This window comes from Alligator sinensis, unplaced genomic scaffold (genome assembly GCF_000455745.1).
Source record: "Alligator sinensis unplaced genomic scaffold, ASM45574v1 scaffold1391_1, whole genome shotgun sequence".
NCBI lineage: Eukaryota > Metazoa > Chordata > Crocodylia > Alligatoridae > Alligator > Alligator sinensis.
The window spans coordinates 733,342-750,005 of NW_005842761.1; the positions used below are offsets into that span (position 1 = coordinate 733,342).

Genomic DNA, 16,664 nt, shown 5'->3' on the forward strand with positions numbered 1-16,664 from the left:
AGCATCGCCTCCCAGGCGCCAGGCTTTTGTCTGCAGACAAGGTGGGAGATCCCCGCTGTGGGGGATTCAACAGCAGCCTCCCAGGCTGGCTGAGACAGATCTCTGGAGAGGGGCACCGACGGGGGCATTTCTGCCACAATCAACAGGAATCAAGGACAACAAAAAGTCCTTCTTTAGGTACATTGGGAACAGGAGGAAAACAAATGGGAGTGTGGGGCCACTGCTTAACAACTCAGGACAACTAGTCCCTGTCACTCAGGAGAAAACTGAACTCCTGAATAACTACTTTGCTTCAGTCTTTCACCGGGCCAAGAGGAAAATCATACCAGCTAGGGTACAGAATGAACAGGGTTCAAATGACTGCCTTCCTACTATTGCTGTAGAACTGTTGTGTGGTCAGTTAAAGAAAGTGGATGTATATAAGTCAAGAGGACCGGATGAACTTCATCCGAGAGTCCTGAAGGAGCTGGCCGAAGTAATCATGGAACACTTGGCGAATCTCTTCCAAAATTTATGGCACTCCAGGGAGGTCCCCAAGGACTGGAAGAAGGCCAATGTTGTGCCCATCTTCAAGAAGGGGAGGAGGGAGGACCCAGGTAACAATAGGCCAATTAGCCTAACTTTTACCCCAGGGAAAATCCTGGAAAAAATTATTAAGAAGTCTGTGTGTGATAAGCTTGCAGACGGTAGGATTCTGAACAACAGCCAGCATGGCTTCATCGCAGGCAGGTCTTGTCTTACCAACCTCATCTCCTTTTACGATCAGGTGACTCACCACCTGGATAAGAGAGAGGAGATTGACATTATATGCATCAACTTTCCAAAAGCTTTTGATCCGGTATCCCATGATGTTCTTGTGAGAAAATTGGAAGATTGTGGGCTTAACTGCAAAACAGTCAGGTGGGTAGGAAGCTGGCTGCGGGGTAGGACCAACAGAGTTGCTTGGTCCAGTGGTCCAGTGGTATTCAATATCTTCAGCAATGATTTGGATGTGGGAGTGAAGAGCTCACTAGCCAAGTTTGCAGACGACACCAAGTTACGGGGAAGCATGGTTATGCTTGAAGATAGGCTGCAGATACAGGTGGACCTAGACAGGCTTGCAAGTTGGGCAGACCAGGACTAGATGAAGTTCGACATCGAGAAATGTAAAGTGCTTCACCTGGGGATGAACAATCCCTTGCACACCTCTAGGTTTGGCAACGCCAACCTGACCAGCACTATGACTGAAAGAAACCTGGGGGTAATAATAGATTTCATAGACATTGGGGCTGGAATGCACCTCGGAAGATCATTGAGTCCAGCTGCCTGCCCCAGGGGCAGGAAGTCAGCTGGGGTCATAGGATCCCAGCAAGAAAAACATCTAAACATCTCTTGAAGGCGTTCAAAGTAGGTGCTTGACCCACCTCTGGCGGCAGGCCATTCCAGACCTTGGGGGCTCGGACAGTAAAGAAGTTCTTCCTTATGTCCAGTCTGAAACAGTCTTGCAGGAGTTTATAACCACTTGACCTTGTAATACCTTGGGGTGCTCTGCTGAACAAACGTTCCCCCAGGTCCTGGTGAATACCCCTTATAAACTTATTGGTGGCCATCAGGTCGCCCCTGAGCCTGCGCTTTTCCAGGATAAAAAGTCCCATGGCTTTGAGCCTCTCATCATAAGGTCTGTTTTCCTGACCTCTGATCATATGTGGGCTCTCCTCTGAACTCTCTCAAGCTTCTCCACATCCTTTTTGAATTGTGGAGCCCAAAACTGGATGCAGTACTCCAGCTGTGGCCTCACCAAGGCTGAGTACAATGGGAGAATGACATCCTGGGATTTGCTTGAGAAGCATCTATGGATGCAAGCCAGCGTTTTGCTCACATTACTGGCTGCAGCATCACATTGAAAGCTCATGTTCATCTTGTGGTCAGTTCTGACCCCTAAGTCCCTCTCGTCCATAGTGCTAGTCAGCGTAGCACTGCCGAGCCTATAGACATGCTGCAGATTTTTCCTCCCAAGGTGGAGAACCTTGCATTTTTCAGTGTTAAACACCATCAGGTTCTCGTCTGCCCATTTAGCGAGCCTGTCAAGGTCAGCCTGAATTACCCCCCTGTCCTCAGTTGTGTATGCTTTACCCCAAAGTTTGGTATCATCCACGAACTTGGCCAGTCCACCTCTGACTCCAATGTCCACATCATTAATGAAGAGGTTGAACAAAATAGGTCCAAGGACAGAGCCTTGAGGGACCACACTGGTCACAGGGCACCATGATGATTTACTTCCATCAACCACCACCCTCTGGGTCTGACCATGGAGCCAATTTCCCAGCCAGCGGATCATGGTGGACCCAAGGCCGCAGTTGGCCAGTTTTGGCAAAAGGTGATCATGGGATACCAGATCGAAGGCTTTTTTAAAGTTGAGATATATGACATCAATCTCTTCCCCCTTGTCCAGGTGATAGGTCACCTGGTCATAAAATTAAATGAGATTGGTCAAACACGACCTACCCACAACAAACTCGGGCTGGCTGTCCCTCAGGCTGTTGCCATCGGCCAGTCCGCTACGAATGGCCTCCTTGATGATATTTTCTAAGACTTTCCCCAGGATAGAGGTCAGTCTGATGGGCCTGTAGTTTCCCGAATCCACTTTCCTCCCTTTCTTGAAGATAGGCACCACATTGGCCTTCTTCCAATCATCGAGCACTTCACCAGAGCACCAGGAGCTCTCGAAGATCCATGCCAGGGGATGAGCTATGATGCTAGCCAGCTCCTTGAGTACTCTGGGGTGTAAATTGTCAGGGCCGGCTGACTTGAAGGTTTTCCAGCCTCTCAAGCTGTTCCTTCACAAGGTCAGCCTTGATGGAGGGCAAGGAACCGCCCTCACTTAGGCGCCCCTGTCCCGTAATGGGCAGGGGCATCCCATGGGACTTGTGAAAGACTGACGCAAAGTACCCATTTAGCAAGTTGGCTTTTTCCTGGGCGTCGGTCATCAGTTCTCCTTTTTGGTTTAGCAGGGGTCCAATGTTGCCCTTGCTTTTCCTCTGGCTCCCCACATATCTAAAAAAGAACTTTTTATTGTCCTTGATACTTGTAGCCAGTTGGAATTCCATGGCAGCCTTGGCTTTCCTGGTTTGCTCCCTGCAGGTCCAGACCAGTGCAGAGTATTCCTACTTGGAGGTGGATCCCATCCTCCATCCTTTGTAGGTCTGTCTTTTTAGATGCAGGAGGACTGCCAGTTCCCTGGAGAGCACAGGAGAGAACCACAGTATGAACATGAGCCGGAAGTGCGATGCTGTAGCCAGAGGAGACTGAATGGTCACCTTGCTGGGGTCACCTGATCCCAGTTGTCTTTCCTGCTTGGTGTAGGGGACTGGACCCGATGATCTTCTGAAGTTCCTTCCAGCCTTACAATCTATGAATCTATGAGTGGGGGTGGAGTGGGGCCAGACCTGGAGTATTGAGGGGGAGGAGGGTGGGGTAGAGCAGGCCCGGACCTAGAGCAGTGGAGGGAGGTGGTGGGTAGAGTGGGGCTGGCCCCGGAGTAATGGGGGGGGGAGGTCAAGCAAGGCCAGACCCAAACCAGCAGGTGGGAGGGAGGGTGGATGCGGGGCTCTGTCCTCCCCCCCATCATTCTTGATGGACAATTTGCTAGTAAGTATATAAGGGGGGTGTATCAGGAACTGGGAGAACATCTGTTCACCAGGGCACCCCAAGGGAAGACAAGGTCTAATGGTCACAAACTGCTAGAACATCATTTTAGACTGGACATAAGGAAAAACTTCTTTACCTTCTGAGTCTCCAGAGTTTGGAATAGACCCCTCCAGAGGTGTTGAAAGCACCTATTCTGGATACCTTTAAGAAATGCCTGGATTCTTATCTTGCTTGGGTGATCTAACCCCAACTGACTTCCTGCCCCTTGGGTGGGGGGCTGGACCTGATGACCTTGCGGGGTCCCTTTCAGCCCTAATGTCTATGAAATCTATGAAAAGACAGTACAGTGAGAATAGCAGAGCCTTGTGGGCATTTTTCTACCAGACCTCTGCTCTCTGCTTCCTGCCATCCCAAGAAGAGCTGTCAGAATGGGGTTGCACCATCTTCTGCCTCTCCAGTCTCTCATGCTGCAATGCTGTGAGCTATTAGCTCAGCTCCCAAGCCTAGCAGAGAGGCTTTGCCTACTTGGCCATGCTTGCTGTCCTCTTGCAGCTCACCTTGCAGCTGCTGCTCTTCAGCAGGCAGGGCCTGGGGATTAGTCCGGGTCCTGGTACACAGGCCGGCTGTTGCAGTCATCACTAAGTTCAGGGCTGTGTATTTTTCCAGAGGACCCTGCCTTGATCCAACTTCTTCCCTATGATCACTGTGCAAAAAGGTAGTGCTGATTTATGATTCTCCCCTTTTGATCCAGTCAAGACTCCCCACAGCCGTCTAGCACCAGCCAATCCTTTATTGGTCCCTGCTTCATTTTGCAGGTTCCAGGAACTGACCACCATTTCTTCATCCCTTCCCTATGCACCCGTTTGGGGCTGTATCTCTTTGCTTACTTCACTTTTGCAGATCGGCTGATAAACAACCGTTAGAACAACTTTTTGCAACTACCCTGAAATGAAGGGCATCTCCTTGAAAGTGCTGCTTGCTCAAGGGCAACGGGCCTGAGGATGAAGCTGTATAGGGAAGCATGAAGAATGGCCTTCGCTGGAACTCTTGCAGGCCATCTGCCACTGAGTCAGGGCCAGACACATGAGCAGTGACTAGCTGGCTTGGATATTGCTAAGCATGTGGACACTGAGTATCATAGAAACATAGAATCATAGAAACTTAGGGTTGGAAGGGACCTCAGGAGCTAGGGTGGCCATCATAGAGGACATTCTGGTTTTCTGCTACTCTGTCCTCTGTCCTCTATTGATACAAAACCCAACGCCTTAACATCCTCTATTTTTCTCTTCAAGGAAATAAAGGCATCTGGTTTTGTATCAATAGAGGACAGAGGACAACCAGACTGTCCACTGTGATGGCCACCCTTTCAGGAGGTGATCTAGTCCCACTCCCTTCTCAAAGCAGGACCATCCCCATCTAGATCTCTCCAGCCAGTTCTTTGTTGAGTGAAGTTTTAAAAACCTGCAAAGATGAAGACTCCACCAAGTGTCTGTTATTGCAGTCACATCCTAAATTCTTGATTATGCCAGGACTTTCAATTCTTCCTGTTTGTCTCCCAGGCACCAGGCATTCAGGTACAGACACCTGACTTAACAACCTGATTGCCTTACTTTCTCAGGAAGCATGAGGAGGCCTCCCTTGTTGCCCATTCTTGCTTGTGCTTTCTCCAGGTCTCCCACTTGCCCACTTACGCTGACAAAGATGATCAGGGCCATGTTCCTCGAGATTTGGCGAAGCTGGGTCCATCATCAGTTATTGCATCGGTTATTGTATACATTACGCAAGTGAAGGAATTGGTGTAGCAGGAGTAGAGGTGGATGTCATTTTCTTAGATTTTAGGAAGGCCTTCGATACTGTATTTCATCCCATTCTTATAAATAAATTAAGAAGCTGTGACTTACATGCTTACACAGTCAGGTAGGTGGCACATTGGCTTAGGGGTCACACCCAGAGAGTGGTAGTAGACGGGTCAGTATCGACCTGGAAGGATGTGGGTATTGGGGTCCCACAGGGCTCGGTCCTTGGACCTGTACTCTTCAGTGTCTTCATCAGTGACTTGGATGTGGGTACTCTGTCCAAGTTTGTGGATGATACTAAATTGTGGGGGGAAGTGCACACTTCAGAGGGTAGGGAACAATTGCAGGCAGACCTGGACAGGTTGGGTAAGTGGGCAGAGCACAATAAGATGCAGTACAACAAGGGCAAATGCAGAGTGCTGCACCTAGGGTGTAAAAATATCCAGCACACCAACTGGCTAGGAAATGGCCCTCTCAGCAGCACAGAAGCAGAAAGGGATCTCAGAGTCATAGTGGACTCCAAGATGAACATGAGTCGCCAGTGTGACAAAATCATCAGCAAAGCTAACTGCACTTTATCATGCATCAGCAGATGCATGACAAAGAGAACCAAAGAGGTGATGCTTCTCCTCTATGCAGCATTGGTCAGACCACAGTTGGAGTACTGTATCTAGTTCTGGGTGCTGTACTTTAAGAAGGATGTGGATAACATTGAGAGGGTCCAGAGGAGGGCCACTCATATGGTTAAGGGCTTGCAGGCCAAGCCCTGTGAGGAGAGACTAAGGGACCTGGGCTTCTTCAGGCTCTGCAAGAGAAGGGTGAGAGGTGATCTCGTAACTGCCTACAAATTCATTAGGGGGTGCAGCAAGGAACTGAAGATGCTCTGTTCACCAGGGCGCCTCCTGGGGTAACAAGGAACAATGGTCACAAACTGACAGAGAGCAGATTTAGGCTAGACATCATCAGGAAAAACTTCTTCACGGTAAGGGTGGCCAAAATTTGGAATGGGCTTCCAAGGGAGGTGGCGCTCTCTTCTGCCTTGGGGGTCTTCAAGAGAAGGCCGGAGAGGCATCTGGCTGGGGGCGGCTGGCCCCTTCCAAGGGAGGTGGTCATCTGACCCCAGTACTCTTTCCTGGCCAGGCAGGGGGTCGGACTAGATGATCTGTTGAGGTCCCTTATGACCTTAGCATCTATGAACCTCAGCTACACACACACACACACACACACACACTTTCATTCCAGGACAGCCTTGTCTTTCATGGCAGTCTCTTAGCGTGATGTACTTCCAGGACTGACTCTAGAGCTTTGACAGCTGAGACACAGGCTTTTCTTAAACAAGGTTTTTTTTATAACAAAATGGTCCTCAAACATTTCTATCAGGCTTTCCTTCCTCTGAGCTCCCACTCTGTGTGGAAGGTGTGGTAAGTCTCCAAGGTGGTTGTGCCTCTTATTGTTTACAGCGGCACCTTCTTTTGCTTTTCCTCTACTGTGTCCGCATCAGTGGCTTCCACATCAAGGCCAAATTGCTGCTTCAAGCATCTCCAGGCAGAGACAGAGTTTTGCTTGATACTAAGCAATGGTTGGGGGCTCGTGTGTATGTGTTTGGTAGAGGGGCGAGGGGAGGGGAGAGGAGGTTGGGGGTGAAAGCAATTTTTAACCTCCTCAATTACTTTTACCATCACCAACTACTTTTAACCTCACTGTACAAGCACCCTGAATTAGGGACCCACAATGGACAGCTGCACCTTGCAGGACTAACCCTGCTGTAAGAAGCTGGTGATCTAGGTAAGACTAAGCAGGCGCATTGCCTTGCACTCCAGGGCAGACTCCCAGATGAGAGCTGCAACCCTTTCCCATTGGGCTCTGACCTGGCCCCTGACACGAGCGGCTATGTGTTGGGCAGGAGCAGTCCCCCCGGACACTCCCCCGGTTCTGAAGGCCCGAGAGGATCATCTCAGATTGTCTGTGCCACAAAGTGATGCTAGTCAGGCAGGAATTTTACCCATATCCCACAGGCACTGGGATCTGGAAATGAGCCACGGAGATGGCACAGGTCACTCCTGTTCAACCCTAGCCCAGCCGCATTGGAGCCATGCATCACCCCTCTCCCCCCTCCCTCAGAGAAAGGGAAATGGGCCCGGGCAGAAACCTTTGAAGCAGGGGGCAAAAGCAACATTTGGCAAAGCAACATTTCTGAGGATGCTGCTCTCTGTGGGGCTGGAAGCCACTACAGGACACTTCTGCCATTGAAGTTTGCACCTGTATGGAAAGCTGCACCCTCCGTTACCAGACACCCCATGCATGAACAACGCGTGCCCATGGCGGCTGGGGGGGCAGGTGGCAGCAGGAGGGCGGCGGCGGTAAGTGGGAGCTCCCACAGACGCCGCCAGCGCTGTTTGGGGGGTGGTTGCAGATACCGCCAGTGTTGTTGGCGGCAGCCAGTGGGGATCGCTGATCACCCGCAGATGCCACCGGCAGTGTAGGGGGTGCACCACCACACTCAGGGGGTGCACGTGCACCCGTGTGCACACTCTATGTGTTGCCTCTGACCCCATGCACCATCTATTAACCGGCCTGCTTCTGCTCACGCCCCTGTCTCTCAGCTACTTTCCTGGTATGATCCTCCGTCTGTCTGTCTGTCTATCACCAGGAAAACTCCTTTCCTACCTGCTCTTCCCTCAAAATAGCATCATTTGGTTTTCATGATTTCAGTCAAACCAGAGGAAGGCATCATGGCCTCTCACTTTTCCCCTCCTCCTTGCCCTGCCTCATAAGGACAGCACTGTGGGATGAAGCACAGGCCGGCTGATGCAGGCATCCAGGTTCAGGGCTGTGTCCTTTCCCAGGGAGCCCTGCCTTGTCCCAGTTCCTACCCTTTGACCTCCACACAAAGAGACCATGCTGCACATTCCTCCTCCCCTCTCAGTCCAGTCAACAACCACCCACCACCCCAGCTCAATTATTTCTTGATCCTTGATTTATTCTGCAGTTCCCAGGAAGTGACCACCATTTCTTCACCCACCTCCCTCCCCCATTGTCCATGTACCCATCTCATAGTTTCAGAGTTTCAGAGTTGTTGGGGGCTGGAATGAACGTTACAAACCATCAGGTCCAGCCCCCCTGCACTTGGGGGTTTGGGCAATATCCTCTTGTTAATCTTCATAGTGGCTGATAAAAAGCAAACAAACCCTGGAACAAAATGTGGCAACTTCTTTCCTTTGGCAGGCCACAGATCTGCACATCTCACCACTGCTCCAACTGTGAGCTTGCAAGCACTATGGGAGCTTAGCACTTGTTCAGCTTAACTCAGCTGCCCATTGCAAACCAAGGACAAGCCCTTTCATTTTGGCCAAAATCCTATTTCACCTTTAGGAGCTGAAGTACCTGAAGAAGCATCACATGGACAAAGGAAAAGAGGATAATATCATATATCTTGACTTCGAAAAAGCCTTTGACTTGGTCTTCCATGATTTCCTCATAGTAAAATAGGGGAACTGCAGCCTCGACAACTTTATGGTCCAATGGCTGGGGAACTGGCTCCATGGTTGGACCCAGAGTGCGATAGTCGATGGAACCGAATCAATACGGCAAATGATGACCAGTGGTATCCCCCAGAGCTCAGTACTTGGACCAGTATTTAATATATTTATTAATGATCTGGATTCAGATGTCAAAAGCAGACTGGCTAAATTCACAGGCAACACCAAATTATGCGGAAGCATAGTCACACTAGAGGAGAGGCTGGCAATTCAGGCTGACCTGGACAGGCTCACAAGGTGGGCAGATTAGAACCTGATGACATTCAACATGGAGAAATGCAAGGTGCTCCAGCTCAGGATAAAAAACCCACATCATACTTATAGGCTTGGTGGGGCTACACTCACTAGCACCATGACCAAATGAAACTTGGGGATCATGATTGACCACAAGATGAACAGGAGCCACCAATGCTATGCCACAGCTGGCAAAGCAAACAAAACTCTGGCTTGCATTTACTGAAGCATCTCAAGCAAGACCCAAGAAGTCATCCTCCTGCTTTACTTGGCCTTGGTGAGGCCACAGCTGGAGTACTGCATCCAATTCTGGGATCTACATTTTAGAAAGGATGTGGAGAAGCTTGAGAGAGTCCAGAGGAGAGCCACATGCATGATTAGAGGACAAGAGCGCAGGCCTTATGAGGAGAGGCTGAGAGGCATGGGACTCTTCAGCCTGGAGAAGTGCAGGCTCAGGGGGGACTTAGTGGCTGCCTATAAGTATATAAAGGAGGTGCATCAGGAACTGGGAGAACATCTGTTCAACAGAGATCCCCAAAGGAAGATCCCAAGTTCTAACGGTCACAAATTGCTGGAAGACTGTTTTAGATTGGACATAAGGAAAAACTTCTTTACTGTCTGAGTCCCCAGAGCCTGGAATAAACTCCCCCCAGAAGTCATGCAAGCACCTACTCTGGACACTTTTAAGAAACACTTGAATGCTTACCTTGCTGGGATTACTTGACCTCTGCTGATTCACTGCCCCTTGGCTAGGGGCTGGACCTGATGATCTTGCAAAGTCCCATCCAGCCGTAATGTCTATGAAATCTATGAAATATATAAAGAAAGCAGACAGACATACACATCAAGCAGTTGAAGTCCTGCCCTAATGGCATACTTTCCCCTTTTCATATACTCTGCTGGTACAAGACCCAGGCTGTCTGAAGCTGCCTTGGTTCATGAAGCCTTAACCTAGACATGTGAATGTCAGGACAGAGGTTTTTAACTACTGGGTGAACACCTGCTGGGAAACAGCTGAATGTGCCTTTGGGAGGGCACAGATGGTAGGGAGTACTACCAAACCCAGATGGTTGTTTTTTGCCTGGAAATACACATGACCTGTGAGGCCGGCGTGAGACCTTTCTGGTAGTAGAGCCCCAGAGTTTTGCCAGATGACAACTAGCTGCAGAGAAAGAGTCTCCCAACCACCTGCCAGCACCCTTGTTCCTGTGAGCTGCAATCTCTACCACCCTCCATTCATGCACGGCCTGGCTCCAGTGCTCTTCTGGGAGGACTGCCAAGTGCTCTCCTTGCCCCAGATGGAGAAAAGGGGCATGGCTTCCACAGACCTCCAGCTGGGGGAGCATTCTGCAGACAAAGACATTGTGAGGGGAGTCAATTCAGGGCATGGGGGAGTGGCTGCTTGAGTCACTGCTGAACTTGAGAAATGAAGTTTCTGGGGTGTCCGTCTGGAAATGGGAGCCACAGCATGGGTTTTAAAAAGGTGAGATCACATACAAAGCAGGGTCTGCAGTCCCCCAGTAGTGGAGCTAGGTGTGAGTTGGAGAGGGGCTGTCTTGGGAAGGAGAGGAGAGTAGAGGAGGGGAAGAAACTTGGGAAGCCTAGCACTACAGGATGCTGGCAGAATGGTCAGCTCCCTACTGGGGTCTGGAGGGAGGAACACCCTGCACCTGAAGTGTATCAGAATTGTGCGTGTTTTATGCAAGATTTTTTTTTTTGTGGTTTGGTCCAACTTGTATTGCTACAATGCTGGGCATCGTCTGTCCTGTCACTTTCTCTAGTTCTTTTAAGGCATTTGAAGCACTACAGATATTACATCTGTCCATGCCCTAAGTGCTAGTTCACTGTCTCAACTCTGATGTTATTAGATCCTAGTCCTTGCAATGAGACTGGTCCCTCTGAGCATGACCAGAAGGGACACATTGTGGTCACTTACACTGTTGAGATCCTGTTCCATCTGGGAAAGCATGTCAATCTGTGCACATCCCAAATGTGGAGAAGTCAGAAGGAACACCTCTTTAATACTGAAGGAGGAAAAGGATCTTCCCCCTCCAACACCACCCCACCACCCAATAGGGTGACCCAGTGGTTAGGATCTTTACTCTGGCAATAGGAGACTGAGTTTCTCCTCTGCCACCAACCCCATGGAAGCCTCAGTTTTCCTGTGAAGACGCACTGTCTCACTGTTGCAGAGAGGGGATCATTACAGAGCATAAGTGTCCACACTGGATCTAGTGTACATGTGCTCGTGGGGGCAAAGCAAATCCTGCAGGGGGATAGGATCTAAAATCTGCACAGGTGGCCCAAACAACACAAATGCAGCTAAGTTTAGCTTCCTAAGTGCTACTGAGCTGCCTCCAGGAGAATTATATTTGGGTCCAGTATGAGCAGCCTAGTTCCCACAGCTGACAGGGGTGCCGGCTCCTGGCATTGCCCACATGACCTCTCACACAAGAACACCAAGCCCAGGAACAAGGATGTGAAGGTTGCTGGGGCAGGTCTCTCCCTGGCCACTCTTGAGATCTGTCTTCAGGACATGTGTCAGTGGCTCCCCTGCCATATTTTAGGACTTGAGGTGCGCAGTAATGGCAGGCCATTAGGCTACGTATAAAATGGGATGCACCCTCTGCTTTCCCCTCAGCTACACACTTCCAGACCCCCTGAACCAAAATATCAGAGGGGAAAGGCTTCTCATGATCTCTGCAACATCCTGTGTACTGTATTGCCCCCCTTCCTAACATCACGAGAGAGCTGGCTCCCCACTGCACTGAGGTTTGGTCACTCCTACCCTGTAGGGGAGAGGAGGGCAGCACTGTACAGCTGGTGGAAAGTAGCTAGCTGCTCTCAAACTCAAACCCTGTTTACTTTCTACTGCTAAAGACTTGCTGTGTCACATTTATTTCAGAATGCTCTATAGGGAAGCTCGCAGGTTACTCCACCTTCCTCAAATGTCACGTGTAGGACACTTCACAGGGTCTATAAAAATAGCAGCTAAACAAGGACCAGCCCTGCATCTCTCTGAGCCATGGGGCTGCCCGTGCTGCTGGGTTGTGTCTCCCTGTGGGCTGGGCTGGCCCTGGCTAAGGTGGGATCGTTCAGTTCCTGCCAAAAGTATTTATACAAAAAGGCTGAGCCAGAGGGGTTCAACACCCAACACACAGCAAAGATCTGCCAGAAGTATGACAACGCTTACCACTACGCCACCCTGTACGATAAGGAAAGCCGCACCCCGCGCTGGTCTGCATACATGCTGACGGTTAAATCATGTGAAAACCAGCCCCAGAGAAGGAAGAAATGGTTCGTGGAGCCACAGGTCAGTCCCAGCACACTGGGTCAGGCATTGTGGGGTGCAGAGCTGCTTGGGAACCTGATGAACCTGGGATGTAACAGCATAAGATGGAAGAGGGAGGAAGGGACAGTGGGGCTGGGACCTGGGAGAGAGTGAAAGTGAAGGGCGTGCAGATGTGGAGGGTGCTGAAATCAGGGGAAAGGGGCAGAGGTGTGACTCTAAGTGAGGTGGGTACCATGCAGTGAGATCCCATTGGGTTGGAAAAGAAAAGTAAGGGGGCAGCTGATATCCCAGGAAAGATGGGAGGAGGGTTTTCTATCTAGGTATAGAAGATGGTTGTGAATGGGGACCTCATAATGCAGGCAGGGGGAGTGAGGGCAAGGAGAGGTCATTTTATCATAGGGTGCAGGCCTAGTAAAACTGACCGGTGGGCAAGGATTTGACTCTGGGGGAAGTCCGGTCAGACTGCAGCTGGGGAGAGACTAAGTGCATCTATGACTCGGCCAATTTTGCGATGATGGGGAAGGGGCTTTGCATTGGGCATGAGCATTTTTGAGCCCATCTTTTTTGTGTTGGATCAGCTGCTCGGTGAACACAAGTCCCCGGAGATGAGAACAGAAGAATACTCAGGACTGACCCTAGAACAACTGCAATCCGCTCAGGCCATCAGCAGGGACTATGAAAACACCAACTATGACCGGGGACAGCTGAACCCAAACAGCTTCCAGTATGACAGTGGTAGCACAGCAACCTTCACCCTCACCAACACTGTTCCCATGAACCACTGCTTCAATCAGATGCACTGGCGCAAGCTGGAGGAAAGCCTGAGAGACAAGTTAAAACAGAACTGCCTCAATGAAGGAGGAACTGCATACCTGGTGACGGGAGCTGTTGCCGGCACTGAGAAAATCCCCAAGAAGGACGACCAGGAATGGGACCGTCAACGGACCTACAACCGAGTGGCAGTGGCCAGCCATATCTGGACAGCCGTCTGCTGTGACAATGCCAACAACAACCTCAAGTTCTCCTTTGCCATCCTGGCAGAGAACAAGGAGGAATCCAAGCTACGCTTCTTCTCTGTGAAGCAATTAAACAAGAAGCTGCAGGAAATGTACAGTACTCAGAACATCAGGGTCCTGGCAGATGACTGCAATGCCCAGAGCCAGAAAACCCAGGAGGTTTTATCAGCAATTAAACAAGATTTGTACAGTGCCTTCTGGGATTTGATACTTAATTTGTATCATCAGGTCCTCCCTTCAGACAAGAGGAAAAACCTTGACAAAGAGACCACCAAGGTAATGAAGAGCAGAAATGTGAATCAGGGCAAGCTGCAGCTGGGGAGTATTGAGATTATTCAGGAGGTCGACAGCACAAAAGATTGGCACAAGCTGTTTGTGAAAGCGTACGAGCAGGACAGCCTGTCGTGTATGCTGTCTCATGCTACAGATGCCACTGGACTTGCTTACACTTCAGGCACTTCAGGCAGAATGTGCGCCTTCCAGAAACAAAAACACCTTCCCGGCTCTGACGTTTCAGCACAAGGCTACCGTTGCTTCGGGCAGGCCTGTGGGAAGCACAACGAAAAACCATACAGCTGGTGTTACATTTCAGCCAATAAAGACTGGGATTACTGCTGTACTGAGAAGTGCATGAAAGATTATAAGTGTGCGCGAGGAGATGGGGGAACAGCAACTTGCTCACCTCAGTATTCATCTGTGACTGTGAAAGGGCACCAGTGTCGTGCTGACTTCCCTTGTGGCCTCTATCACCAAAGCTATTACTGGTGCTACACAGACTATAAGCAGAACTGGGATTACTGCTGCGCTCCGCACCACTACTGTGGGAAGCATGATTACAGCTACCAGTGGTGCTATGTTGGAGGTCAGACAAAGGATTGGCAGTACTGCAAAGCCTGAGAAGCCAGCCAGGCAGGGACCCTTCCACCACTGTGCAGGGGTGAGGGGACTGGGGCGGGGAGAGCATATTTTCTCTTGTTCTTAGTGGAGCTGTTAGGTGCTGAAATGTGAATCAGTAGCAGTAAATCTGCTCATTTCATTGTGGGGCCAGTGAAGGCCACGTTGCCAGATGCGTGGTCTGATGGACTCACAATGCTTTTTCAAAAGTGAGGAAACGTTGTGTAGCTTGTGTGCATGATAGCTGCACATTTCTAACTCTGTGCTTCTTGCTGAATTAATAAACTTGCAGGGTGATCCATAACAGTGAAGTAAGCTGACTTGAGGGCAGCTCTGACAAGGAAAAGTCTCCCTGAGAGGGGTTTTAGCTTTGCATTGCATGACCTCAAGCTCTCCAAACTCATTCCAAAGAAGCCCGTTCTCTCCTTATTAAATATCGCTGGCCAGTTGCCAAACAAGCTGTAAATTCGGCCTATTGGATGTCGGTTTTAAATCTAGCTGGACCCTCAGTACCTTCCTGAGTGTGACCCACCGGTGTGCTGACAGTGATCAGCCACCATAACAAACCCCCAAGGGACACAGGGATTTTCCCTGTGTCTCCTATTACCGGATGGACAACAAGCTTTAGCCAAGCCAAGATTACTGGGTCCAGACACAGGGCACTACATGGTTGGCACAGCAAGTGTGTTGCAAGTAGGAAAGGTGGGCCCCACTCTCCTCCAGTCCCCGCAGGTGGAAATGGGAGAGACTCCGCAGAGTCCACACTTCATTCAAAGCGGCAGCCCTCTCCAACTCTGGCTGCCTGCTCAGACACGGATCAGGTAGTCTGGGGCAGGGAGAAGGGGATCTGGCCCATGCTACAGCCACATGCTGTGCCCAGTGTGGGCCTGATACGACACAAGCAGCACTGGGGGCCGGATGGTGGGGCTCCACAGATGAAACCCAGCCCACAAGCCACATCTTTGACATCCTGAGGTAAGATATTACTACCTCCCAAGTCAGAAAAAGAGACATGAGACAAGTCTACAAACCAATGTAAGAGGCCCATTGCCCCAGGGGCAATCATCACACCTCGTGCTGGCCCCACTAAGGCAGCCTCCCTTTGCTGTCGCCTGCCATGCCTTGACCTCATTAAGGGAATTGAGAAAGAGATGCAGCCCAAGGGCCTTAGAGCCAGTTGTCGTTTGGCCTCTTGACTCACAGATCTCACTCGGGCCCGACAAGTGCCCCACAAGGGCACCCACTTCCTTATGGGATAATCACACCCTCTAAACCTGCCCTACAGCTGTGCCCATGCCTCACGGCTGTTTCCACTCATCACTTAAGTGGCACCTTGCCCCACCCCACCAGGCCACCTGAGGTCTCTACTCCCTTATTGGGGCCTCGACCTTCCCGGTTTACACTCCCACTGCTCTGACTGGTCCCTTTGGCCTGCACTGACTGCATGGGGCCTGGCTCCTCAGGCTCCAACCCTCGTCTTGCCCCCTTGGGCTTTTTTCTCTTCCATGGTCGGGGGCTCTCTGGTCCCAACCTCTACCCCTTGCTGGGCTCTTTACAGGCCTATTTCTGCCCTTCTTGGGCAAGGTGTTTGACCCTGCTTCTTACCTCTTCCCAGGCTGTGGGCCCCTTGCGTCAAGCTCCACCCTCCTCTGGGCTGTGGAGTCATATGTAGACATGATTGGGCAGCAGCGCTGGCCACTTTTAAAACCCCCCAGGGTGCACCACATACATTTGTAGTAAAAGCTACTTCTCATGTAAAGGGCTTCACCAGCCTATCACTTTGCAGCTAGCCCTCCTCTTACTGCCTGAGAGCAGGTTGCCTTTATTTTTTCTTTCTTAGTAGCAGGACCGTAGTTTCCCTTACACCACAAAACAGAAGAATGAGCCCTTGTGTCTAAGCATGTTGAGGTACCTGCAACAGCACAATACAGATTCTTACCTCCATCAACTGAGGGCGAGGCAGGAGGGAAGACAAAGGTAGCAGCAGGTGGTCTCAAATTTGCTGAAGTCTTTCCCAAATTTCCCTCTGTTTACACCTAAGATTTATATTTGGCTTCTTTTCATAAAAGAAGCCAAAATTCTGATTGGGATTATGCAGATGTCTGTGTTTTGTTGAGAAATTGTTTTTTGTGGATTTGAAAGATGCCAGTTAGCTGGGGTCTTTGAGAATAGTCCAGTTCTGGGATAGATTCATAGATTCATAGATGCTAGGATCGGAAGGGACCTCAATAGATCATCGAGTCCGACCCCCTGCATAGGCAGGAAA

At 50.3% G+C, this 16,664-nt stretch overlaps 1 protein-coding gene across 1 annotated transcript; it reads left to right on the top strand.

Annotated features, from left to right (window-relative positions):
- The first annotated feature begins 12,221 nt into the window (after positions 1–12,221).
- On the top strand, positions 12,222–14,606 carry LOC102382508 (endonuclease domain-containing 1 protein-like). The gene is made up of 2 exons (XM_006034686.2): positions 12,222–12,509; positions 13,067–14,606. Exons 1-2 carry the CDS (start codon positions 12,222–12,224, stop codon positions 14,399–14,401), a joined length of 1,623 nt encoding a protein of 540 aa, XP_006034748.1. The 3' UTR covers positions 14,402–14,606.
- The last annotated feature ends 2,058 nt before the right edge of the window (positions 14,607–16,664 follow it).